We start from the raw sequence: 25,775 nt of genomic DNA on the forward strand, positions 1-25,775 counted from the left end.
ATCGCTGCCTGCCAGACTGGGGGGAGTCAGCAGGGTCTGCTGCCCATTTTCCTTAAATTCAGATACCTTTTGAGTCCTACAGCAGGTTTTAGCTCTTCCAGCTCCCATGCCTGGTGGAGGAAGATAGCAGATCTGCCCAGAAATGGTGCAAAAATGTCTTATACATTGCCTTTGCCTGGCTGACCCAGCAGGAACCCCACCAAACTCCTCTCCTCTTCCACCCTGCGCAAGTGTATTTGAGCCCAGCAAGGGTGGGATGTTAAAACCAATTTGCTTCGATGCAAACGGCGTAGCTGGTTCATAAAGGCAACTCTGAATTCCCCAGACTGAAACGCACTCAGGCAGCTTTGGTGCAACTTCAGCTTTGATGATCCATGATCAGACGGGTGAAGCAAACTGCCTGTTTCTCCTCCAGACTGGCAGGCAGTGATTTTCCCAGCTGAAGTGCCATGTGTGTATCCGATATGCATGAAGAGCTGTTTAAGTATCAGTTGCCAGAGCCTGCCAAACAAGAAATAGATTTGCCTTCTACATTCAAGTGAATTTTTAATTCCGTCAATCTTGCCTCTCTTATAACATGTGAAATGTGTTGAATGCAGATAACCAGGCGTAATGTATCCTCGGGGATTTGCAGTGGCAAGAAAACAATCTTGATATTCACAGTGAAAAATGTCAAGTAGTTTTGTGCCACTTACAGTATCAAATGATGATGGGTTTTGTATTCTGTCTGTGGAGAGTATGCCTTGGGAAAAGCTAGACTATGTGAATTTATGTACGTGTGTGTTTATTTACTGCAACCACTGATCAGATCAAGAAAGCAATGAGAAATCACAAATAAGCCTCATCATTTTCCCTGCACACCCCAGGACTTCTTTTCTTTCTGTATTTTTTTTCCCCTTCTAATTACAGTGATGATATTGCCCAAATCAGCAGCTGAGAACACAGCTCACAGCACCACAGGCAAACACAGAGGAAAACCTTTGCAGAATCAGGCGTGATAGCAGCGGGACAAGTGCCACTGAGAACTGGCAAGGTGCTGTCACACCCAAGAGGACAAAACACATGGGATGTGGGGAACGTCCTCTGTTCCCTGCAGCTACAGCATTCTCTAAATACATTATTAGTTGTTTTTTTATTCTTTGTAGACCATAATCTAACCACAGCTTGGAATTCAGAGCACATGTGAAGAACCTGTGCACAGGGAAGACACAGTGGGTGGAAGGTTTACCAATCAAAGAGAATTAATTAGGAGAAAAGCAGCAGAGGAACATTGGATCAATAGGAACTTAAGGGTATGGATGAGTAAAAATGAGACGAGCTGCTGCTCAGCTGCTGGTTTCACCATGTATTTTCTGGTATTTGTCATCTTCTTCAGCAGGAATAGTGCTTAAAAAGCCCAAGTTTTTGGCAGCATTTGGGTCTGATACAGTTTTAACTTAACCTACTTGGTCTTTGTGTCACATTGAGTCAAAATGCAGCTTTGATCTCACCTTGATCTTCAAGGTAACTTCCAGTCTGGGTCTATTTAATGTCATCATCCAGGCTTTTAACACCTAATTAGCCAGTGGGATGGCAAGAGGATGCAGTTTTAGGCTCTTCCAAGTGTCGATGGCTCTAGGAAGATGAGGCTGCATGAGATGCGTTAACCCATGGAGATATTCACGATTGCACCGTCTGAACTTCATGCCTTTATGTTTGCAAAGGAAAAAAAGCTTCAGGCAGTGAGTTGGTGAATGCTGGAAAGCAGAGAAAGGTGAAAAAAGGTAAAGCCTGTAATGTTATTGTTGTCAGAACAGCGCACAGAGAAAACGTTAACATGAGTGATATCTCGCTGGTGTTGTATTAATTGCCAGCTTTCAAGTATTTATTTCGATCAGCTGCAGGTAGGAAAGGATATATTTTCACCACTTCTAACAGCTGCTTAGGAGTTTTAATTATATCTGGCACATTAAGAGAAGCCTAAATCAAAACACTTGGCATGGGGGAGGTTAAATGTTGCTCTTTTGAAACTACATGTTTAGATTTATCTCTATAAACAGGATATTACAGAAGCAAATGTGGCAATGCTGGGTGATACGTTCCTCCTTAACCCATTCTAGTATTTGCATGCTCTCAGCTGGTTTCTACAGTAATTACATTTCCTTTGTCTTTGATTCATAACTTGATCTTTCATTTAGTGCTTCTTTCTTTGTCTATAAATGTGTAAGTATATTCCCGCTCATGGTTCTTGCAATGCACAATATAAAGCAAAAACCCAATGCCAGAGGGAAAGCAAGGTGGATTTTTGCAGTGAGAAATTTCCAAAAGAGGCTGACATTTGAGGAAGGATTCAGGTGCCTGAGCATATAACATCTGCTGCTTTGGACCCCCTGTGGTATCTGAAACATCCCCAAAGGGGCTGGAAGACGTGACAGAAAACCTTTGGGACACCCAAGCCCTCATGGGGACCGTGGCCCCTGAGGTTGGCTTAATAGAGCACATAGAAAACCACGTTGTCATGGCAATTATTCCTGATGTTGAGCAAATCCAGGGGATGCTAAGAACCTCCTGTCTGTCTTATTTCTTTCAGGGATTTTGGGAAGGTGATAGTAAGAGCTAGTGGCCTCCTTTGTGGTGTGAGAGGGGTAGATGCCTGGGGACGGTTGTCCCCCAGTTTGGGCTACACGGGGGATGCTCCATGCCCAGGGACCAGGGGCACCAGCCCCACAGCCTGGGGGGTATAAGCTGCTCAGACTCGGTTTTAATCTACCAACAGGGTTTGTATAAGAATTCCACGAAAGCTGGTAACTAAAGCTCTCAAGAGGTAGAGGATTTGCTGTGATCCTGGGCAGGATAAGCTAAGATGGTGTTTCTTTAAATACAAAAGCTGGCATAGATGCAGGCAGGGACCCCCAAAGCCACAGCAGCTCTGGTTTAGGCTGAAAATAGCCCAAAAGATGCGTTTTGAAAGAACTGAGTCTTCAGGTCCGGGATGTTGTGCTTTTTCCTAAGTTGCAGAGGTATAGAGAGAATTTGTCTGTTTTAATATTAATATTTTCCAAGCTCTGGGTTTCATCACGGTGAGCTCCATCACTTTGGGAATGATCATCCAGAAAAAAACCAAAGATTAAACTTTCATAACATGAAGATTCTTCCTGGCACTGGGCAGCATTTGCAATGGGATCTGTCTTTAACCTGCAGAGCTTTTGGTTTCTCTGTCCTGCAAAATGGAAAGGGAAGACAACACCCAGGAAAGAGGGTGTTGAAGAGGAAATGTGCAAAATGTAAGGAAAAAAAACCAAAACAAAACAAATGCCAAACTAAAGCAGCAGCAGCCTGGGAAGTGGATTCATTGAGCAGTTTATCTGTGAGTCAGATCACAACGTACCCAGACCGGGTGCCTTTCCCACCGCTTCCCCCGAGAGCCCACGAATGCAAAAATAATTCTGTAAATAGAGTTATTTGCAAATGCTTCTTAAAAGTAACTTTTTTTTTTTCCCCTCAAAGAAACAGAAACAAAATTCAACAATGATTATGTAGGGTGTGAGCTTAAAACTCAATCGGCTGCATTTTTTTGCAATTATTTTAACATGCATTCCTGAAGAATAAACCCATTTCTCACAACCTGGGGAAGGGCTGCCTGCGAGGAGATGCTGAAGCACACACAGGCTGTGCTGTTTGTTTGTCACTGTCCCGGTGTGACCCAGATTCACAGGGGATTTGTCACCGCTCCAGGGGACAAGACCAAACACCATCAGGGAAGGCAATGCCTCGTCCACGATTATGGGGGTTTTTATATCGCTGGCCTCACTCTGGGCTTTCATTTGCCCTCGGATGGGCCAAGTGTAACTTGTGGACTATTTTCTGCTGCTGGGGAAAGCAGGGCCAGGTAAATACAGCTACGGTCCGCTGGGTAACAGGGCAAAATGGTCAGAAAAAGCAGCCTCTCAGGCTGCCCACCTGCAAGTTTAGCCCCATCTAATATTAAACTTATGTATAGGTGAGAATATCCATGGAGAATGGAAAATCTTTATGATAGTTACGGGATAGGAAAAAGAAAAATATCTTGCTCCCTTTTGCTGCTAATGAGACACAAAATATAACAAACCCTCACTTTCCAAGACATTCTGCTTATTCTGTACTTAGAGCTTTTCTCCTATCATCTCCCCCCTTTCCCCTCATCGCTAATAGTCACACAAAAACGCGAAGTATTTTACAAAGAAATGAGATGTGCCTTCTAGATAACGCAACATATTTGCAACTTCAGGCGCAGAGGCATTCGCAAATATGAAGCTCTGCTAATGAGAGCAACCTCGTGCTTAGTGGGAATGTTAATCAATTAGACACGCGGAGCATTAATGATGTTTCTTTTGCCTAATTAGATTAGCAAAACATGGGTATGGCCACTTCTTTTTCTTTTTTTTTTTTTTTCCTTCCAGCTCTCCAGCTTGTGCCTCCCAAGGAGCATCACCCATCTGGCTCCGGGATGCTCCAGAGGGAGAGATTTCTCCAGACGCAATGGCAGAAGACCACTGTGGGATTGACGTGGGAAAATTTCTAGTTCTCCCTTCAGCTTTTCAATTTTTGAGGCTGAGGGCAGACGTTTAGCAGCTTGTCAGTCTGCTCTGGGCTGCAGCAGGGACCCCCCCGAGCCCCAGCACCCCCAGAGCTGGAGCACGTGGTTCAGGTGAATCTCAGGGAGGACCAGATGTTCTCCTGCTTCTTGAGCATTCACAGGCAACGTAAAACCCAACTGGGCATTCCCATGAGCCATCCCACGCTGAGCTACCAAGATCTTTGTGATAATGATAATAACAGGGCTATGAAAAAATGAGACGAGGCTTATCTCAAAGACAAGAGCATCATTTGATTCAGAGCTAGACAAGAAGCAGATAAGACGCAAGAAATGCTCACAAGTCCAGAAAAATACTGACTTACAAAGTGTGTGATACCTGAAAAACACTGATAAGGTGTCCCGGTTGTTTATCGGTTTTCTTCCTGATTATCTGATTCATGCAGATGCAGGTAACACACTGCTTAGTGCTCAGCTCCCCGGTGCAGAGAGAAAATGAAAGAAATATGCCTCAATGGTTAATAAGAGAATATCCTTAGCACAGATCCAAATGAAGTGTTAAAAGGATTGCACAAAACCAAATCATCTTTCCAGTTTGCTCGTTGGGAATTATGGATTATTATGCAAAAAAAAAAAAGTTTTAACATATCGTCAAAGAAATATTAACCACACACCAGAAAACCCCAGACTGAGTTTCTTTAGCAACTTGGGCCGTTTCTCAGGAGAAGTCGCTCTTCAGCACAGGGTGCAGCAAGTCTTTAAAAGCCAGTTAGATGGTAATTCCCACCTCTGTTGAGGAGTAAAGCTTTACCTGAGATTTCATTGGCTTTCAAAGCATTGCTCCACTTGAAAGAGATTTTGTATTTTTAAACCAGGCTGCAAGAATAGTAAGAGATCAGATTTTTCATATTAGTTTGAACCAGGACACGTTAATATGTTGAGCATTCGTGTCTAGAGCTACAGTTTCTATAGTTACTAGTGCATTAGTGTTTCACTGAACTACTGCAATATTAATTTTATAGTAGCTCTGCTTCCCCCTTACTAGAAGGGTAGGTCTGTAATGAGAGTTTTTGTGGGACTCATCCCACTGTATAAACTTCTAGGAGGTTTCTCAGGACCCTGCATTAACTGGCAGAACATTGGTAATGCAGCAGGCAAGATGTAACACAACTGAAATTCTTAATTTAACATGAAATTTAGTCTTCTGTGTGTCTCTAGGAAATTGGATGGAGGGTCCCCAGCCAGAGAAGAAATGCAGCACCTCTTTCAAAGGAGCAGAATAGTCTCCTTTTCATCTTCTAAAATTGCTTTGTGCAGGTCAACATGAAAACTTGAGGGAAGACATGAAAATTTTGGCATTTGTTCTGTTCCAGAGGGAATTGTTTTGGCCACAGAAAATGCCAACACATTCTGCCCCCTTGAAGTGTTGGATAGAAATCCTGTGCTGTTCCCCCAGCAGAGCCACAGCTGCCCCACACATCTGCCACCACCACGTTTGCTGGGCTGAGTCTGCCCAGGTTGGTGAAACACACACGTTTCCTTTACTCTGCCACTCTTCTTTATTGCTATTTGGTTTTAAAGCAAGCCAGAGAAATTATTAATTATGAGCCTGATCCAGAGCCCAACAGGCTCAATAAAAGGTTTTCTACTGAATTCAGCTGGACCGGAGCACCCCGGGGTTATTGCTGTGCTCCAAAACAAGTGTTCTGTGCAAACGCAGGAAAACACAGGTAGGCTTTGCTGTACAACGAAAACAAACATGGATCTCCTGTGGGGATGTAAAGATTTCATCCTCCTGTACTTCAATTATTTTTTCAGTTCTGTTCCTCACACTGTGTCACTTAGTTGACTGCGGTCAATTCAATTTCTGTCTGAAGCAAGAAGAAAGTCAGACCAGAGAGGTCTAATACTGCATGGGCAGAATAACACTGCTTGGTCTTGGCTAGCCAAGGGAAAATCTTGCCATGGGGAGAAGCAGCAAAGAAATAATCTGCAAACTCCTCTTTGCGTTGCCTGGATGGCTCTGGTGTTGCATGTACCCCCCTGCCAGCTTGTGGCAAGGCAGAGATTTCTTCCCTCCTCCCCTATCAGCTTTTACACACTTTTTTGCAACCCATATTTTCCAAAAAGCCCAGCAGCTTCACTGCCCAAAGTTTTACCAGTGATGGGGATGGAGCTGCACAGCACCAGCCTCTGACCTGGATCATGCCCCGGGGCTGGGGGGCTGGTACCCCCTTAGTCCTTCACCCCCCAAAACCTCCTCGGTTTTGATTTCCAGCTTAGAGACAACACAGCAACAATGGTGCATGAAGGTAAAGGAGGATCAGCACAGGTGTACCCTCCAAAGAGAGGTAAATAACCTTTTAAAGTTAATCTTTTTAGGGTCTGGATGATGGAGCCACGCACCACAGAGAAGGGACGGTGCTGTTTGGGGAGGTGGATTTATCTTCACCTCACGCAGAGTCAGGCTCAGGCTAACAGTGATTGCAATTATGGTATTTGGGGGAAGAAGAAAATCAAGAAGGAAAAATATAAAGAAATAAATAGTCTTTCGATTGACAGCTCAGAGCTCTCCATCCCTGCTTGGAAAGGCTTCAAATAAGAATTTATCAGCTTTTGTAAAAGTAATACAGCTGGTTTGTTTGGACCCTCACCTGCTGCATCACTTTCTGTTTGCAAATAATATCTATTTTTCCTGGAAAAGATCTGTTTCTAGATGCTAAAACGTTGGATCAATTTGGATCATATAAAGTATATTTGCAGTTTTGCTGGTGCAAATGTGGAATCCAGTGCCCTGTTCTGCCTTCCTCCTTTCCATAAAGCAAAAAGAATGTGCATCAACTAGCACAGCGATGCTGGGCCAAGCCCTGTCCTGCTGTCTCCGTTGCCATCTAGTGGCACCGGGGCCACGGTCCCCACACAAAACCCGAGCGACCCACAGCGATGGGCTGAGCTCAGGAAAAGGCTCTTGACCCCCTGAAAAAAAAAAAAAAAAAAAAAGGGTTTCTTTCTTTTGATGCAATCAAAACATGTTTGGTTGGTTTTGGTTTAGTTTATATATATATATATTTTTTTTTTCTTCCTGAATTATATTACTCTAAGTATAAAAAGCGAATTATCAGTATTTGCTCCTGTTCTCCTCTATGGCAAGGCCAAGGGGGCAGGGGAAGCCGAGGGGAGACATTGAGGCTCTTGTGCACACCCAGGTGTAGAAGAGGCCACAGCAGCAGGAGCAGGGGAGGTAGCTCAGCAAAACCATCTGTGTATCACATTCAAAGCTTTTATTTGCTGTCATTTTAAAACTTCCAGGAAGCTTCCAAACAAGCTCTGCACTAGAGAAAAACACCTCATTGACTGCCTGGGTTTTTGTCTACAATTAATAATGTTCAGTTCTTCCTGCTTGGACTCCCTTCTGGGTGCGCATTTGTTTTTCTTCCCTGTGGCTTCTCCTCAATACCAACCAGCGTTTGTTTGTATTCTTTAACAACGTGAGTCACCCCTTAAGCAAACCACAGGTGACACAGGACTTTGGCCTCATTTGCGTAGTGTAGGTCTGGGAGAAACCGTGGCTGTTAAGGGTTGGTCTGCGGATGAAGGAGGGCAGTGAAGGTACTACCATCCCTCTTTAATTCGTCTTCCCCATCAACCAAAAATCTCATTTTGCCTCTAAAATCAATTATCCTCAGGCTCAGAAGGAGAAGGTAAGTCAGTAGGAGACACTGACCCACAGGGTCTCAATGTCACCCACTCTCCCACCAGTCAGACGATGCTGCCTGCAGCTCCTGCATCCACAAGGGGCTTTGTTATCACCATGATTTAAGCACAAACCTAAATCCAAACGCTCCTCCTTGGAGGCACCACGATGACCTGCGGCGAAGCCTGGACCCCCCTGGGGCGGCCCTGACCCCGTTGGCAGAGGGCTCTGTGGCACGGGCTGCCCCGGCAGCACAGACCCAGCCACGCTGCCGAGAACAGCAGCTGGGACAGGGTGACAGAACACACACACATGTAACCTGTGAAATACTGGTTATATTTCTCTGTTTTTGTAGCAATATAATACTTCATATGAGACTGGGAAACATACTTTCAGATACTTTAAGTTACCTGTACACCTGCATAACCTGTTTACAGAACAGGAATGCTTTGTTGCTGCTTACTTAAATACATGACTTACCAGTCCCATAGCAGCATAATAAATGCCCAGAATCCCATCAGCTTTTCTTTTGCTCTGGAAACAACGCACTCAGATAAAGCTCATTTTATAAACACTAAAATTGCATTGCAATATCCATCTACACCTCTTAAGAAAAACTTCTACCTTTCATAAGTACACCGTACACAAAGTATGTCCCCAAAATACATTCATGCATTTTCCCCATCCGAGACCCCTGTTTATACCCAGGGTGTCAGTACGCTGGGAAGTGCAATCGCTGGCCTGGAGACCAGCTCGTGTTTGCAGGTGGCTCCAAACCCAGCGGGAGGTTGTGGTGAAGCCTTTGGTGTCTGGTTGATGTTGGGGTTAACTCCTGCATCAGTGTGTCTAATCGTGCCTCCCTGGAAAAACGGGGCTCTCCTGCACGCTGTGCCCCAAAGTTGCACCAGTTGCCCACGTTCAGGCAGCCAAAGCCACCCTCCATCTCACCCTGAGCACTTCTAGTTTTTCCAGCGGTTACTGGAGATGATCGAGTCTCTCCCAGCGCTTGATAAAGACTAGGAATTACAGGTTTTGGAAATGGGAAGGTCACTACCTTTGGGTTGTGCTGGAAGGGGATCTGTGTATGGAAGAAGCCGCTTTCTTGAGCATCAACCTGAAGATGGACCAAGCTCCCAGCACCGCAATCCCTGTCTGCAATGGGAACAGCTTCACCTCTGCTCTGGTAGTTGGTCTTTTGCTAACGAAGGAGACAAATGCTCATCCCATGTCTGCTTATGAAAGCAAAAATATACAAAATATACAAAACCTTCTGCAAAGTAATTCTAAGGAGCAGCTGGCACAATAGAAGCGCCAGTTTTGCAGCTCAGTAATGTGGGTCCCATCCCCGGGAAGGCGGTTTATATTTATACAGTGTAGAACTCCAGGGGTCACAGCCCCCTGGAGCTGCACCTGATCTCGTGGCTGTGCAAATACAGGCAGACTAAGCACCAGCCTTACCTGATCTGGAGCGAGAGGGAAGCCAGACATACACCCAACCAAATTCCACTTTTCGCCCTCAGAAAGGTCCCGGTCAATATTGCAAGTGCACATTCAAAGGTTGTTTTGGGAACACTGCCCTCTGTACTTGCAAGCAGGCCAGTTCCAAGTCAGCATCCCCTTTCCACAGGGCAGCCTGTCCTTAGGGTAAGCTAGCCCTTAAGCTAGTGATCCAGAGAAAAACTAAATTCATTCAGACTTTTCCCATCTACCCAACTTCAATGTCTTTACAGAGCAACCGAAGACAAGCATTGCATAGATCTGTATCTCATGTCTTCCCGCCCCCAACAAACAGCCAGAAGTTCAAGTTTTGCACAGTGCATTACAAAAGGCATCACCTTTAAATAACGCCAGAAAAAAAAATGAAGTGTCACCATGACGTAAACCCTGCGATGAAATGAGGCAGTGAACGTACAGCGCTCGGCAGCTCTCGGGGACGGCTGCCTGTAGTGCACCGATGAATTTGCCAGACAAATCTCCTCACAAACCCATCTCCCAGTGCACAGGAATGTGAATTTGCATAACTAGATAACCTGCTCCTGAACAAAAGGAGCGATGCTGTGTGTCACAGGAAGGAGGAGGACACTGCAGGGGCCATTTGCTTTGCATACGGTAGTTTAAGGGCCAGTCGACCCCATTGCAACGCAAACCACAGGACAGTAAGGATCTTCCCAGGCTTAGGAAGTCTCAACAGAAGTTTTGCTACAGTTGGTTTCACAATTGAGATATTAGGGCCCAGATCCTCTGGTGGTTTACACCCCACATGTTCCATTGGAGTTACCGGTGCTTATTTCCACGAGTGGAGAATGCAGTCCTTGCTTGTCGCAGACAGAGAACAAAGCTAAGGTAGCCCTTTCTTTAAATAAAATTAAATAATTACATATGGCATCAGCGCACAATTTTAAATGTGCTTCTGCTGTTAAGAAAATAGCAAGCACGCCAGTGGTTAATTAAATTATTTCTCTTGAACTAAAAAAAGTGATAATATTACTATTAATTTAAAACCCCCTAGGGACTGCATGACGTCTTCTCATCATATTTTTGAGACTGAGAAAGTCAATTCAACGTGTGCAGTGCTATATATGCTCTTCAGCCGGCAATGAAGGTTTGTGTTCCTGGAGGTCACAGTTGCCATTTTCAGATGCACCCGAGCTGCCCGGAGCTGATTCTGTTGGTGGGGGTTTGTAGAGTAAACAGGCGACTATAAAGAAGGTTGTCCCAAGCACCTGCAGCCATGAAGACATCCCATTACTCTCCACTCCCCCCAAAACCAGGCGCCCAGCCCTCATTTGGGACGAGATTTGCTGACCAAGCTTTGGGGAGGGGAGCTCTGTGGATCGACACCGCCTGAGGCATTTGCTGGAAGGCTTTTGAAAGCCTCTTTGTCACAGCAACTGCTAAAAACTACTGTCCAGTGCAAGTAGTTGCTCGGGTGCAGTTAAAATGATGGTTTTCAGCTAATAAACAAGAAATACACAGCTAAGCTCTCTTCTTTTCTAGCAGTGATCGGGGAATGGTTATTTACAGCCTGCCCATAATGCCATCCCTCACCCTCACTAACATGCTGCAGTTATATATTTTACTCTATTTCTAGCAAAAAAATCACTTTTGTAACTGTAGAGAGAAAAGGAGACATTTCATATGGTGCAACAGAAGCTGTAAGCCTAGAAAGTAATGGGAATTTAAGAGAATGATGGTGCCTGGAGCACCATTACCTGGCAAGAAGCAAATGGAGCTTTTGCCTTCCCTGAGAACATTTCTTGTGTGAAGGTCTAATCGGTTGGGGAGGGAGGGCGGATCAGAACAACCCAATTTTGTAAAATTCCCTCCCAGAGCAAAACGCTGTCCCCTAAAGACCTGTTCCCTTTATCAGAGGGTGAAGTTCACAGGCAGCATCACCTTGTAGACCAGTCCGGCGATGAGGGTGTACCGGCTCATGGCTGAGTTCTGGTAAACATAGCAAGAACCTTGCTCGCCACACTGGTCCTGCCAGAGCAGGCAGGATTTATCAATCATGGACCCAAAGGCAATGGGGCCAGGGATGCCTCCTGCGGGAAGAGAGAGTGGACCTTCAGTTTGGGCAGCCCCTATGCACCGGCCTTGCAAGATGCGAGGTGTTTGCAGAAAAGCATCAGGCTCTTCTGCTGCTACTGTGATTAAGGAAACTCATCCCACAATATCGACAGCTGTACCCAGAACCGCAAGGTACCCAAAATACACTGAATTTCAAGATCTGAGAGTCCAGTGGGTCTTTCAACCATCCTGACCTACATGTCAAGAGACAAGCACGGAAGCCTTCAATGCCCATGCCCCTTTTTTCTTAAAATAAGGACACATTTCCTGGACTTTGCTCTTCAACGCCAGCTGAGAACATGTTACAGAATCCTTCATTCAGTTTGCAAACCATATGCAAATGGAATTAGGTTTTTCTGAATGACAGCAAACAAGAAAAAACATCCTCAACAGCATGTGCCGTACCCCCTCCTTTTCCAAAGAAATGTGTTTTATTCTTAGGTAACAGCTTGGCACACACTCCACAAAGCAAACGGACCATACTCATGCCCAAATTCACTCTGTTCCATACCTAGTGTTCGGACTACAATCCACTGGATCCCGAGCGCGAATGACCTTTGCCTGTCGGAGACACACCTGGGGAACAAAAGGGGATTGTTTAAAAACGCTGCCAGGCTGCACGGCACCTCTCCGCCCCACAGCGCCATGTGCTTGGGTCCACCATACTTGGGACCTCCAGCCCCTCTGGAGATCAAGGGTGACCCCAGTGCAGTGTCTCCCCACCACTGCTGCAAACTGGGACACACACATGGATGCCCAATGACAACGCTAAAATTTGCTTTCCCAGCTAGACAGAGCAAGGAATTAGTCCTGATGTCTCCAGGCTGTGAGTAACAAGGTGGTTCCCATCACACTGGCCCCATGGCTTGAGCCAGAAGGACAAAGAGGTGGATTCTTGCAGTGCTGGTGGAGGATAAAGCAATCCTGTGCTTACCGCAGAGTGGCAGTCAGAGCAGGAATGCTGCTCAAGAAGGTGAAGAGGATCACCACGAACATGAAGAAGAGGAGCAGGGGCCTTTTGGCACATGAGGAGGTGCATTTCCCTTCCTCTGCGTCACCGGGGCTGGGCAGCAGGGTTTTCTCAACACAGCTACACTCCTGATAGACCTGGGAAGGAAAGGCTGGTGGGCGCTTTGCCAAGGAGAGTGTGGTGACAGTCAAAGTTTTAAAAAGAAAGACATTCAAGGAGGCTAGAAACCAGCCAGTTTTTCTTCGGGAGCAGAGTGAGGCAGAAATCAAGCTGCATTGTTGACACACATCTGTTTCAGAACAGGTTATTAAATGAGAGAAATTAACTTTGTCAGGCAGCCCTTGAATGCTGAATGTCATCATTACCCTTATTAAGCCTTTGTCTATCTCTACGAGCAACATGCTGGAAGGATGAGAAGGTGCATCATGTGCACTGAAGACCCGAAATAAGCACTGTGACAGTAATTAGGTGCCTACCAAGCTCTTTATCTGTTTGGGTGATTTACCACAGATTTCAACACAGTTTGACCCAAAGTGAGACAAAACCTGTTGGACACATTGAGAGAGGCAAAGCAGGGTATCATCGCAGGTGGTGTCTGGGAGCATCCCTCCTGCACCGAGCTTTTACACTGATTTGCAGCAAAGCTCAAACCTGTGGACACTTTTGCAGAGCCAGCCAAATCACTGCAAAGACGTGTCGCCGCCTCGCTAATATATAGTGCTGTCAGACATACCTTCTTGCCATTCCTGAGGTTTTTGGACACTCTTTTGCAGCCGGCATGGCAGGGAGAGTAATACATAATGTCATCGCTGCCGCAGACGGGGCTGTAGGTCTCCTGTAAGCAGTGACACTCGGCGTTGCAGGCGGCTGTCAGGTTGAGGTGGCCACCAGGCAAAGCACTAAGGAAAACATGGGAGTGGTCAGTGGGGAGACACTGAACAACATTTTCCAGGAGGAAACGGGTAGAGCAAGAGGAGGAGAAGAGGAGACAGCAGGACATGTGGTGGATCCCCAAGCAGCATAAAGCCTGACTTGGGAAGGGTTTATTCTCACCCCATTTTAACCATGAACAGGAATCGTACCCTGGAGCTGTCTCTTTGCAACAGCTACCAAAGGAGTTTAAGTGACCAGCTCATAGGGAGACACCTCCATTTGGAGAGGAGACTCCCACTTTCAGTCTAGTTTATCCCACTGGATAGAGATGGGGGATCCTGTGAAGGCAACCGAAGAGTGGAGCATCTCACACTCTGGCACTGCTCATATCCCCTCCCTTCATAACGGAGGAGCCTCTTCCATAAACTCCAACTAGACGCAAAAATTACGACATTTATATTCTGAGTCTCAGCCTCAGTATCTGCCTGTAAGACCGACTGCACATCATCTTCCATCCTCAACACATTCATACATGACTACCACCAGCACCGTGTATTTGGAGTTATCTTTCTATTCTGACCAGGGTCACACAGCACAAGACAGATGGGATGATTGCTGTTACCTTCCCTCATACATCTGGGTTACTCCTGCCATTGGCATGTTAGGGCAGTGAATAAAAAAAATGAATATAGCCAGCAGACTTGACACTGTGCAAAGTAAACATAATTTGATGATTCCTGAACAGCGGAGTTTAAATTTATTCACGAGGAATCCTCCCAGGAATGTGCCTCCCCCTCCAGCTGGCACAACGAGATAACCTGAAAAAAAAAGGGGAAAAATAAAACACAAGCAAGTTTAGAAATGTCAGCAAGGAGTTCTCGTGTCTGAACACATTAACTGCAGCATGTCTGCATGAGAATAATCCCTTGGTTGCCATGTGGACTTTGCTACAGGAGGTGGTGCTCTGTAACACCTTGGGTAACGTGGCATGAGCCTGGTCAGGAGGCTTTTCCTATCCAGAGATCTTAAAACAGACTCTTTGATGAGCACATCATGAATATTGATGCCTGTTGGGCACCACTTCCTCGGTCTATGATATGGGAATTAAATGAGAATCTTCCCAGTTTGGGGATGCTGACGAAATACATCCCCCAGTTCAGACATCCCTCGTTAGAAGAGACGTTTAGTTAATGTTTCCTGGTAATGCACTAGAAGGAATAGACTACAATTATTTTGCCTTCCTCTAGAGGGTAACAGATGGCTACAGAAGTGACACATTTCTTCTTGATGTCAGTGGACACAGCTCTGAAAACGCACTTGGTACAGATGTGCTGATGCCAAATGATCCTAATGGCTGAAAACAATAACCACTCTGTAAATGAGCTGCAAAGCTTGTTTGTCTCCTTTCTAAGTGAGCTACAGTGCTCTTGTATTTGTAGGCAAAATGGGAAAACATTGCAAAAAAACCTGGTTTCCTTACCAAAAAAGGTAGCGGCTTCAGAGGCACTTAAACTAAATTGAGACTCCAGGAACTTGGGTCCAAACGTGGACATCCCAGCAATGAGGGTGGCTTCGGTCGCTCCCGCTAAGCAGAGGAAGATGAAGGTGGGGTTCTTCAGAAGCAGCAGGACTGATCTGCAAAGGACAAATATACTGGAATTGAACCACTGTGGCATATTTTGATTGTAGGTCTGTCCTCTATCTTCAAGTCAGAAGGACCACATGTAAGATGAGGCAGCATCCCATCATGCTGCATCTCTTTGAAAGAAAAAAAGCAAAAGGAGGTAATTGGGGTTTGAAAGAGCAGTGAGCTCCAACACTTTGGCTTATTGAGGCCTACCAGCCTGCACAGTGTAGATGTTGGTGCTTTGTGGAGATGGTCTCCATTGCAGGAGGGGATCAACAAGTTTGCCCTCAAACTCTGCTCTTATATATAATGTCTTTCATATTCCAGCCTGATCTGGCTCTCGCTCCTACTGGCTATTGTTCTGTCTTCATTCCTAAATGGGGCAATGTTGAAAGGACTCTACTTCTCACCAAATCTCAATCATTTCAAGGTTTTATTAGTCCCTGATGGCAGCTATCTTGGGAATTCTGTCTCAACCAAGAGCAGGGAACAATCTGGTGTTACATCCTCAGGCACGCACATGCTACTCATGGGCACCGTGTCCTTGTGAGAATAACAATCTCTGATAACCGTGGATGTTTTGCAGCTCAGGGGAAATACCAAGCAAGCCTTTCTATATGGAGGAAACGCCTCCAAGACACCTTATCTCCCACTGGAAAACATAAAGCAATCTTTCTCCCTCAATTTAAGCAGTTTTATTTTAAGCTTGATGTATAAGTTGAGCAAATACATTTTATTTTCAACCCACTGGGATTTAGTAGAGAGCCATAGATATGCCTGAAAAATTGCCATGTGTCATTTATATGCAGAAAGATGATCCAGCAACAATTCCATCTCCGAGACACAGAAACACCCTCAGGCACATGGAATGGTCTCAATTATCTTTTGCTATCTCGGATATTGGACTAAGAGAGTTGACACTGCTCTGCAGGGAGTGTTTTGTAACAAGCCTGAAATTCTGCTGCATGAGTTTCCCCAAGCCTGGCCTGGCCCAGTCCCACAGATCATCCCATTTCTGAGACAGGCACAAACCCGTCATCCCGCAGCGACGGCAGAGACAAAGATGCCATGAGATGCTCGCTGAATTGAAACGCACAGTCACTTACCACCTACTGCTGTGGAGGAAATGTGAAATCAGAGAAAACCTACTGTATTAAATGGAGTGAGAGATGTGCTGAGGCTCAGCATCAGATTTACACAATTTTACCCACATAAAGCGGAGAATTTCATTATACCAAATCAAATAAGCTGAAAGACAGAAATACCACGGATTCTTACACCTTGATTACTGTGGGCTTTACACAAACCATTGTCTAGCTGTTGGGATTAGTTTAATTTACTAAACTATTTTCCAGGAATGATCCTTTTGACTGTGCTTTATTTGGAAGCACAAAGCCTAATATTTTAGTGAGAAAACACTTGTGGATCTTGTGGCTGATGGAGAAAATGTACAACGCCTTCAACTATTCACAATTCAAGAGAAAAGAGAGGAGCTGTCCCCTGGCACTAGCGTGACTTTGTGCCTGTTGGCCAAAAGCAACAGGTTAGACTTGCAGGTAGGAAAATGTAGAGGAATTCCTTTCAGTGCTAAAAGTAAGAACTTACTCATGTAATTTAATCTGTTTGTAGACAGAAGATGTACTTGTGAGGAGCTACGGCATATAAAGCCTTACCAAAGTCAACAGGGACCTTTTCACTGCTATTAGTAGGGCTTCAAACACACCAAAAACCCACTTAACTCTCGAATAGTCTTGGCTGCCCTCAGTTCTTGCAGCCAAAGGGATTTTCGGGAGGCTCAGCACTGCCAAGAGAAGAATCCCACCATCTATAAAAGCCTGACCCTGCAAGTCTTTACTGATATGGACACACACAGGTGCTGTGTCCTCACGTAATGGTCCTGCAACAGAGTCCGGCCACAAGCTAATGAGTCAATAATGATAGACAGATATTTATGCAATCCTAGAGCATGTGAATGGGGACTTTTCCAGCACAAAAAAATGACACCTACTGTCAACACCACCAAGGGAACAGGGGGCAGCACATATGTCCTGCAGGAATGTAAACCAACCTCCCTCTGTATAAAGTAGTAAAACCACGGGACAAACCGAAGCCCCATCCTGCCAACTAATCCAAGAGGGATGAACGAATTATTGACCGTGGCTTCTCATATAAAAGATCAGGGCCCGACAGACCAGTGAGGGATCCCCACGAAGTCGGTCCTGTAGCTCACTAGGACAAAACCTCCTCTTTTGGCACAGCTCTGCGCGTCTCCTGTTTGAATCCCTCTGCACTGACAGCAGGGGTTATTTCATGAGACCAATCGTACGGAACCAGAGAAAGGAAAATGCTATTTTATCAGGTCTTTTCAACCCAAGAATTAAGACAGAAGTCTCTTCAGGGCAGAGGATTAAGCTGTACTGTTACTTTCCTGTAAGCTCCTGCTCTTAGGCAGCACTGTGAATACAGCAATTCATTAAGCTCGCTTAGAAAGGACCTGATGGCACGGACTAGTATTTTATTTCATCAGTATTTCTGCTTATGTTATTGAGAATTAGTGTCTGTACTGTGAGTTAACGTGTAGTACTCAATCCCTTACTAAAACAAAAGCAACAATGTCCTCTGGCCTCGCTCTCCAGCCTGGCCCACGTGTCCCCAGGAGCCGCACACACAGATGGGATCTCCTCTTTAATGCAAGTTTCCAGAATAGCAACCCTTTAAGGCACTTCCCTTTTATTAATCAAAAGCAGAGAACACCAAAGTCCGTCGGGTTTTTGCTTCCAAACAAAAGCCACACTAAGGTCTGGACTGATCTGAATTATCTGATATGAGTAGCCCACCTTCGGGCATTTGTTCTTCAGAAACAAGGGGTGAAAGAAGATGGTCCTGGAGGAGGACCGTATCCATACCTGCTGTCAGACCCCCTTTCCCAAGGAACAGTGAGAACTTTGTTCCAGAGAAGCAAGAAAAGCATCAACCACTGAATTTCATCCCTCTCTGCTACCCTGTTTGTGTTGGTTTTAGTCATAGCCTTATCATTATTTAAATGAAGGTTTTGATTTTAATTTCCGCGCAGAGATTAAGCCGTGACCTCAGAAAATGGCACCCAGTCAAGAATGCCATTTAATAATGGTATTGAAATCTGTTCAATGTAATATTCTTCATAAAACCACCTTAACCCCTGGTAAACTTCCTAAAAAACCTCCAAGAATTTCAGACCGGTGTGTAATGTCGCGTTGACACAGTACAGAGCCGTTGCTGCTGAAAATCCCATCCTGAGCACCTGCTTCGGCCCTTCTCTGCGGCACGACAGCAAACGTCACAACTAAAGTTCAGAAGTAATTGCTGGCAGTGGCACAGGGTTTGGCAACACTGAGTGTTTGCCTTTGCGTGGGGCAGCCGTCACACGTGGATGCAAACTCCTCCCTAAGAACAGTCACGAGAAACATGAAAAAAAAAAAGAAAAATCCCCTTATTGACTGCAAGCTCTGAAAGGAATTGATAGGCAGATATCTCTGCAACATCCACGGCTTGCACACCAGCTAAAATAAAGCTGTAAATAAAGCAGTACCTCTCCCCTTGCCCTCATTCTAGAATCATAAAATCATTTAGGTTGGAAAGGATCTTTAAGATCATCGAGTCCAACCACTAACTTATCATTGTCAAGTTCACCTCTACACCATGTCCCCACATGCCACATTTACATGTCTTTTAAACATCTCCAGGGATGGTGACTCCAGTGCTTCCCTGGGCAGCCTGTTCCAATGCCCAACGACCCTTTCCTTGAAGAGATTTGTCCTTATACCCAATCTAAACCTCCCCTGGTGCAACTTGAGGCCATTTAAACACAACTCAACACACACACAAAATAAATCATAAAATATTTCAAAGATCCATAGCAAATGTTTCCAGGATAAAGGGCCACATTTTATTTTGGCCACTTGCTTGTTCCCACCCAGGATCCCTTTAAACCATTTCCTACCAAACCTCCTTTGGTACCAGTGTCCTTACTCACAGCACAGAGCCAAGCAGCGGCCCTGTGATTAAGCACATTGCTGTGTCACTGCTTTGCAGGAGAGATAAGAAATAGTAACACAGAAACGGTGGCTGGAAAATGCAAAGGCAAAAAAAAAAAAAAAAAAAAGAAACTAAGAATAAAAGAGAAAAGCAACTGAAAGCTACAGTGCAGGATGTCTTGTTCCCTGGAACTGGAACGGAGCTATCAGAGTCAAGGTTTTGTTTACTCTCTTTTCTCAATAAAAGGACAGAACATGGATCTAACACAAACGAAAACAGAGGAAAGGAAGAAAAGCCCCGAGGGGACCGAGAGGAGGGGATGTTGGAAAACACCCAATTGGGCCAGGTGAGGCCAGAGACAAACAAACAGGCAGAAATGATGCTGCTGAGGAGAGGGAATGAGACCACAACGCCTGAGCATCTGTCACCTCAAGGCTGGCTCCCTCAACCCCATGCACTGGGCGGATTTCTCACCGAGGCAGATCTTTAACTGTTTTCCCAAAGTCTGGATCTGATGCTTTCTTATGGCTCCCGTCCTTTAGCTGATGGGCCTCTGACACCCTCATAACAATATATCGCTGGGATCCTGAAAACAAAAGGCACACGGGAACAAGGAGCGTGTGAGACACAGGATGCAGATGCAACTGAAGTGATGGATTTACAGGGGGAAAATACAACGTGACATCCTCCCTCCACCAATGCCTGCAAGGGAGGAGCAGGGAAACAGGCAGCTGGAAAGCCGCAGGGGTGAAATCCATGTAGGAATTAAAATTTAAACACTGGAAGCTCTTCCTCTGCCCTTGTGTCCCCAGCTACAGGTGTGCAGAAGGATGCAAACCCCAAGGTGAGCCCCAAAGCAGCTCCAATTCCCTTGGGCCACGTACCTGGGAGGCGCTGGGGGTACCCCAGGATGGGGATGGAGATGAGGAGGGAGGCAGCTCCGGCCCCCAGGAAGCCAATCCACCATGCCCCCACCCACAGCGTGTTCTCCGGGGCGATGTCAATCCTGTAAGAAAGGAAGCCAAAAGGACACAAGGGAGAGAGGTGGCGGTTTGGAGCGGAGCGGGACAGCTCGGCGTGTCTTTTGCTGAAGCTGGCACGGGCTGCAGGGACACGGTGGGACATCAGTGAAGGAAACGGAGCTCTGGTCTCTCCCATGGCGATCTGCTGGGGATGCCATGTCCATCATCCCTCCTGCCACACCAGAGCACTGCCTGCCTTATCAGAGAGCATAACACTTAACAAGCCCCAGAAACTACATCCTTTAATTCTCCTCTAATCTCTGGCTTGCACATTCACCTCTCCCCATTTCATTTGTGCTTTGGGGCTTGCTATGATCCTAATTCCACCTCAGAGCCACCCTTTGCAAGAAAACTGGTAGAAACAATTCATTCCATCCCCTGGAAACTCACTCCCCCTTCCTAACCCATTTATCTGCCAAAGAGCCTGTAAGGAGATAAGAATAAATCACAAATACACAGAAGCAAGGAGGGACTAAAGCATCCCAGCTGAATTACCAGGAGGACGAGCAGCACTGCTGGCAGCGTTGCCTCATCAGGGAAGTCATTCAAAAAATTCACCTGCTGCTCACAGCCTCGTTAGCGCAGGCAGTGCAGCGTGAGGAAGGATTTAAGCTGACAGGTTTGTCAGCAATTTTCTTCCAGCAGCAGCACTAATGCAAACCCCCCTTCCAGCCTCAGCACCCCTGCAGAAACACGGCTGAACTCCATGGGCATGTTTCCACCCAGCCACCAGGTCATTTCTCCAGACTGTTATTATTGTTTTTTTACCCCAAAGGAAACTTATAGCATAAATGAAAAGGAACAAGATTATTTTTTTTAACGACTTACTCTCTGCCAATTTCAGTATAAATATTTAGAAACATTCCTCCTACCAGATAACCCGCTGCAGGCCCAAGGATTGCAGCAGTGTAGAAAACAGCTGAAAGGGAAAACAAGCGGTGTTAGACAAACGGCAGGATTTCAACCAGGGATGCTGCGGAACATCACTGGTACCCAGCATCCCCCACCCCACCGCAGCCTGACTCTCTCCTGGATTTGGGATGCTTAGCCTCCCACCACCTCGCACTCCTTGCCCTAAGCCACTGAGAAACAAAGCCAGAGTTTTAATGAGGGCAACTTTTTCATCTAGCCTGGGAATTTTTATAGCACGGGGTAGGTAAAATTGGTTCAGTGGAAAACCATATTTATGTAGTTACTGTTTTATTCTTTAGCAGGGATGTAGCTGAGCCCACTGCTGGTGTGATGAGCAGCAGAGTTGTCTCCTCACTGACAATATGCAATGTCTACGCTAAACGCGGCATGACCAGCACTTATTTTGGTTCGCTGCTGTGCAGAGATCATCAGCTTACTGATGATCTCCTTGTGATCTTCTTCTCTCCCTGCAGACCCTTCTGATACAACAGTATAGGCAGACTGCTAAATTTGGAAATTGCTACAAGGTCAGTGCTTTCAGCAATTTCACCCAACAGGACCATAAGTATTTGGCAATTGCTGAGTGATCAGCAATACAGAGCAGAGGAGTGAAATGAACCTCTTCTCTTGGCTGTGCTTTGCACCAGCAGCATTTGAGCAGCCCAGAGATGTTCTCTGCTGTGCTGTGGCACTAAAGGGGTGATGTCCCCTCGCACGGATGGGATATGGCCATATGCTTCTTTGCCAGAGATGCCAATGCCATGCATGGATGGGGCACGCCGGAGGGCTCTCCCCAACCAGCCCCGTGCCGGGAGCAGGAGGCACCTCCTGATCTGCAGGGCGTGCACTGCAGGAGTGAAAATACCCAGCTGCACTTACAGTTCCCGCCTGTAAATAATCAAACCCACCCCAACAGCTGCCACTTCCCTCTGATTACTACCTCGCCCATCATCGGGAACAAAAGACTGGGAGGACTTATTTGTGAAACTGCTCAATGGGGCCCGTTGGGTGCCAAGGCAGCCGGACCCGCTCTCCCTCCCATCGCCCAGCTGCCCCCCCCCGGCTCAACTCACCAATGTACACAGGGGAGTAGTTAGTCTTGACGTTTTCATCTAAATAGGTGACGCCGAGCGTGTAGAGCGGCGTGGCTCCCATCCCGTGCAGGAACTGCCCCAGCATGAAGACGAATCTGTAGCTGGAGAGGCTGGAGGCAGCCTGGGCGCAGGGCAGGCTCTGGTTCCCCCCGCACACCCCCACCTCCGCCGCCGAACGCGCCTCGTACCGGCCCGTGGTGAAGTGGGGCAAGGCGAAGACCAGGGAGCCCAAGCCCATGACTAGCACGCCCCAACCCAGCCAGCGCGGTTTGTGGCCGTTCCCCCCAAAATAGCTGACGAAAGTCAAGCAGACGCAGGCGGCGATGTCGTAGGAGCTGGCGATCAGCCCGCTCTGGTAGCTGCGGAGGTCGAAGCGTCGCTCGATGGAGGTGATGACCGTGTTGATGAAGCCGTTCACCGTCATGCCTTGCAGGAAGGAGGCCACGCAGAGGAAGAACAAGACGCCCTTGGAGGTGTTGAAGAGCTGTAAGCACCCAGGGGTGAATCCCCCCCAGCCACACGCCAGTTCCTCCCCTTCGGCCAACACGTATTTAATCCCTTCGCTGAACTGGGGCTCCTCCTCTCCTGGGGTGGTGGAGCAGAGGGGTTTGGCACACGAGTCAGAGGGGCTGGGGATGCCGGAGGATGCGGTGCCATTGCTCAAGGTGGTGCCGCAGGTCCGGCTGGCATCGCCGGGAGGAGAAGACAGGCAGGAGAAGTCGAGTGTCTGAGCAAAACAAAAGCCATTTTCTCCAGTCGAATTCCGGGGCACTGCCATGAAGGGGAACACAAGAGTCAAGCGGCAGGTTGAGGTGGAGTTGGTGGCTGAGGTGGCTTTGTGGGGCAGCGAGGACCCGCCTGCCTGGGAGATGCAATTTTGGGCACTTACATCAGCAGCGTGATGGTGAAGGTCTGAGCCAGGACCATTCTGATCTGCGAAGAGAGAATTTTTACACATGCCTTTATATCAAACCGTGCTCAAAACCTTCAAATACTGTTTCTTTCTTTTTTTTTTTTTGTTTTAATAAGTATTAGCATTTCACTGCACAGTTCAGCTGGATGTGTGCCCTCCATCATGGGGGGTCTTGGTACCCCAGGTACTGGGGCACCATTAACATCACAGAAAACAATAAAGCATTCAAGAGCATTAAAAAAAAAAAGAAAAAGCACCTCTAAAGACAGTCTCTCTACCAGCTAAAGCCCCCTATCCCTCCTCTCGAAGAGCCCCTGGTTAAATGCTGGACCCTCACAACCTCTGTCCCCTCCTTCCCCTGCAGGGAACAGCACGCACAGCTACAAGTTTCCCACTGTTAAAAGTCCTTTGGTCTCTCTTTCACACTCTGCCAATAACAGTTTATAATTATCTCAAAAAGTTTCCACGGTCAGATTGATTTTATTCCAAGCCCTCAGATCTGTTTACAACTATTCAGTAAAAGCCTTTCTATAACTAATTAGACTACATGTCATTTCAGAGCGAGCTGGAGGGCAGAGGCAGCTGACTCTAACCTCATTACTGATGCCAACATGCCTTCTTTCAACCGATTCCTGTGCATCCCAGCACCTGATCATGCCAGCAATCAAGAGAATTTTTTCTTAAATGCCTTGGCTGAAGTATAAATATGAAAACAACAAGGTTCTCCCTTGAATGCTGGACTTAAATATGCACCAGATGCTAGCCAAGAACCGTTTTATTAGAGAGCATCTTCAAAGCATCCTGTGTTTCCCAATATTTTTGCCAATATCTGTTCAAGAGGTTCCTAAAAAATGTTGCTCTTGAAATGGCAACCGGCCTCAGCAACAGGGAACCAGAAAAACGGGCACTTGTTTCCCCAATAAAATGAATCTTGTTCGGACCACTGTAACCTGAGAATATTGCTGCCTTTGGTGAATAAATTAAAACTCATCTGTGTGTTGCTGGGAAAACTCGCTGACATTTGCTTGGTAGATAATGGTGTGCACTGATGTGCTTCCCTGTACCAGCAGTTCTTGCAGGCACCAGGGCAGGAGGACGTGGCAGAACATGATGCTTAGAGCAGCATGCAGGTCCTGCTCCCAGCCCAGAATAAAGCACTTGGTGCTTTAAACATCAGGTCAGCAGCGCAACAACAGGTCTGGTCCTCCAGGCAACTTAAACAAATGAGATTCACCTTTCATTGGCAAATAATTCTATCTTCATTACCCTGTCTGGGGAGCAGACTGCACAGAATATTTCAGGGTCCAGATTTTAGTAGGAATTTGAAGATTGCACAAGGGCAGGGGGAGCTGGGCAGCCAGGAGGGCGCAGCTTTTCCAGTCCATGCTGGATTCCTCCAGGTAACTTGTACTTTTGCTGGCTGAGTATCGAGCAGGATGACTTTGATGTGTAACATGTAAACGCAAAAACTAACTGCAGGCACTGAATTTTTGCTGCAGAGACAGACTGTTGTAATATGCTGGCACAAAAAGATAACGCTTAGGATGCAAGACTATATTTTTTCACTTTTTCATCCCTCCAGCATCCTTATGACTCTTACAGGTCTAAATCTATTTCCTTATCTTTGGATGCAATATTGGAAACAATAAATAAGAGTGCCTTAGCACTCTATTAAAGTCAGATGTGATTATTAGGTACTGGATCAGGCTCTAAGGCACAGAACTGGTCATGTTACCCCGGTGTAAATCAAACGTGCCTCCTGCACAGCAGCCAGCTGCACAATCCCCATATCAAACATAAGTCTGATCTTATATTTGACTGCACTTGGAAACAAGGTGGCTTGGCTGGGGACTGACTTTGCTATCACGGATTTCAGTAGACAAAAAAAAAGCCCATCTCTGTTAATTAGCTGATGCGACCAGGAGCCAAGAGCTCCTCAACTGCAGCTTCACCCTGGAGGAAACACTCCTACTGCCTCTTCACTGGCGCTGGGCTATCTCCTCTGATATTTCATTAATATATATTGATACTTCAATATTACATGAGTCAGGGAAGAGATTACAGCTTTTCATTCAAGTTTTCTTTTCCTTGAAGAACCAGGAGTCTGGGCCACCAGACCCAGGTGACATCATCATCCTCCCCTTTGACTGTGGTTACCCTTAATCCTGCCCTTAGTCCTAGCAGTAAATACGGGATGAAACATTGCCAAGAAAGCAACCAGGCTTTCCTCCAAGTGGCAGATGTTTCCCCTTCTCTGCCCCCAAATCTTACGTCCTGGCCATGTCCCGATGGACCTGCTAACAACGCGTACCCAGGAGCTCTGGGCAGGAACAGGTTCTGTCCATCAAGCTGCTTTTCATCTCTCAAAGTGTTTCTAAACCAGCAGTGACACATTCACTGGGAATATTAGCTTTCAGAGGAGCCATATGCCACTTCAGAGGACAAAATATAATCCTAAGGGAAAAAAAACCCAACCAACTTCATGCACTTCCTAATCATTCTTATTCATCTTATTCATTTATTGCTTTCCATCC

General features: G+C 46.3%; 1 protein-coding gene across 1 annotated transcript; it reads right to left on the reverse strand.

Moving 5' to 3' along the window:
- Nucleotides 1–10,819: 10,819 nt before the first annotated feature.
- On the reverse strand, nucleotides 10,820–23,106 carry SLCO4A1 (solute carrier organic anion transporter family member 4A1). Its single transcript, XM_065645867.1, has 11 exons — nucleotides 22,308–23,106; nucleotides 21,151–21,241; nucleotides 20,185–20,306; nucleotides 19,775–19,886; nucleotides 15,140–15,294; nucleotides 14,282–14,477; nucleotides 13,520–13,685; nucleotides 12,751–12,923; nucleotides 12,328–12,392; nucleotides 11,643–11,791; nucleotides 10,820–10,969 (listed from the first exon to the last, which is right to left on the reverse strand). Exons 1-11 carry the CDS (start codon nucleotides 23,104–23,106, stop codon nucleotides 10,820–10,822), a joined length of 2,178 nt encoding a protein of 725 aa, XP_065501939.1.
- Nucleotides 23,107–25,775: the final 2,669 nt, after the last annotated feature.

Source organism: Caloenas nicobarica, chromosome 15 (assembly GCF_036013445.1).
Source record: "Caloenas nicobarica isolate bCalNic1 chromosome 15, bCalNic1.hap1, whole genome shotgun sequence".
Classification (NCBI taxonomy): domain Eukaryota; kingdom Metazoa; phylum Chordata; class Aves; order Columbiformes; family Columbidae; genus Caloenas; species Caloenas nicobarica.

Coding starts and splice junctions, on each gene's coding strand:
- SLCO4A1 (XM_065645867.1), bottom strand. CDS start 23,106: ATGGCAGTGCCCCGGAATTCGACTGGAGAAAATGGCTTTTGTTTTGCT. Junction 20,307..21,150: donor TATACTGAAATTGGCAGAGA/GTAAGTCGTTAA, acceptor CCTTTCTTACAG/GATTGACATCGCCCCGGAGA. Junction 10,970..11,642: donor TCGCCGGACTGGTCTACAAG/GTGATGCTGCCT, acceptor TCATGGCTGCAG/GTGCTTGGGACAACCTTCTT.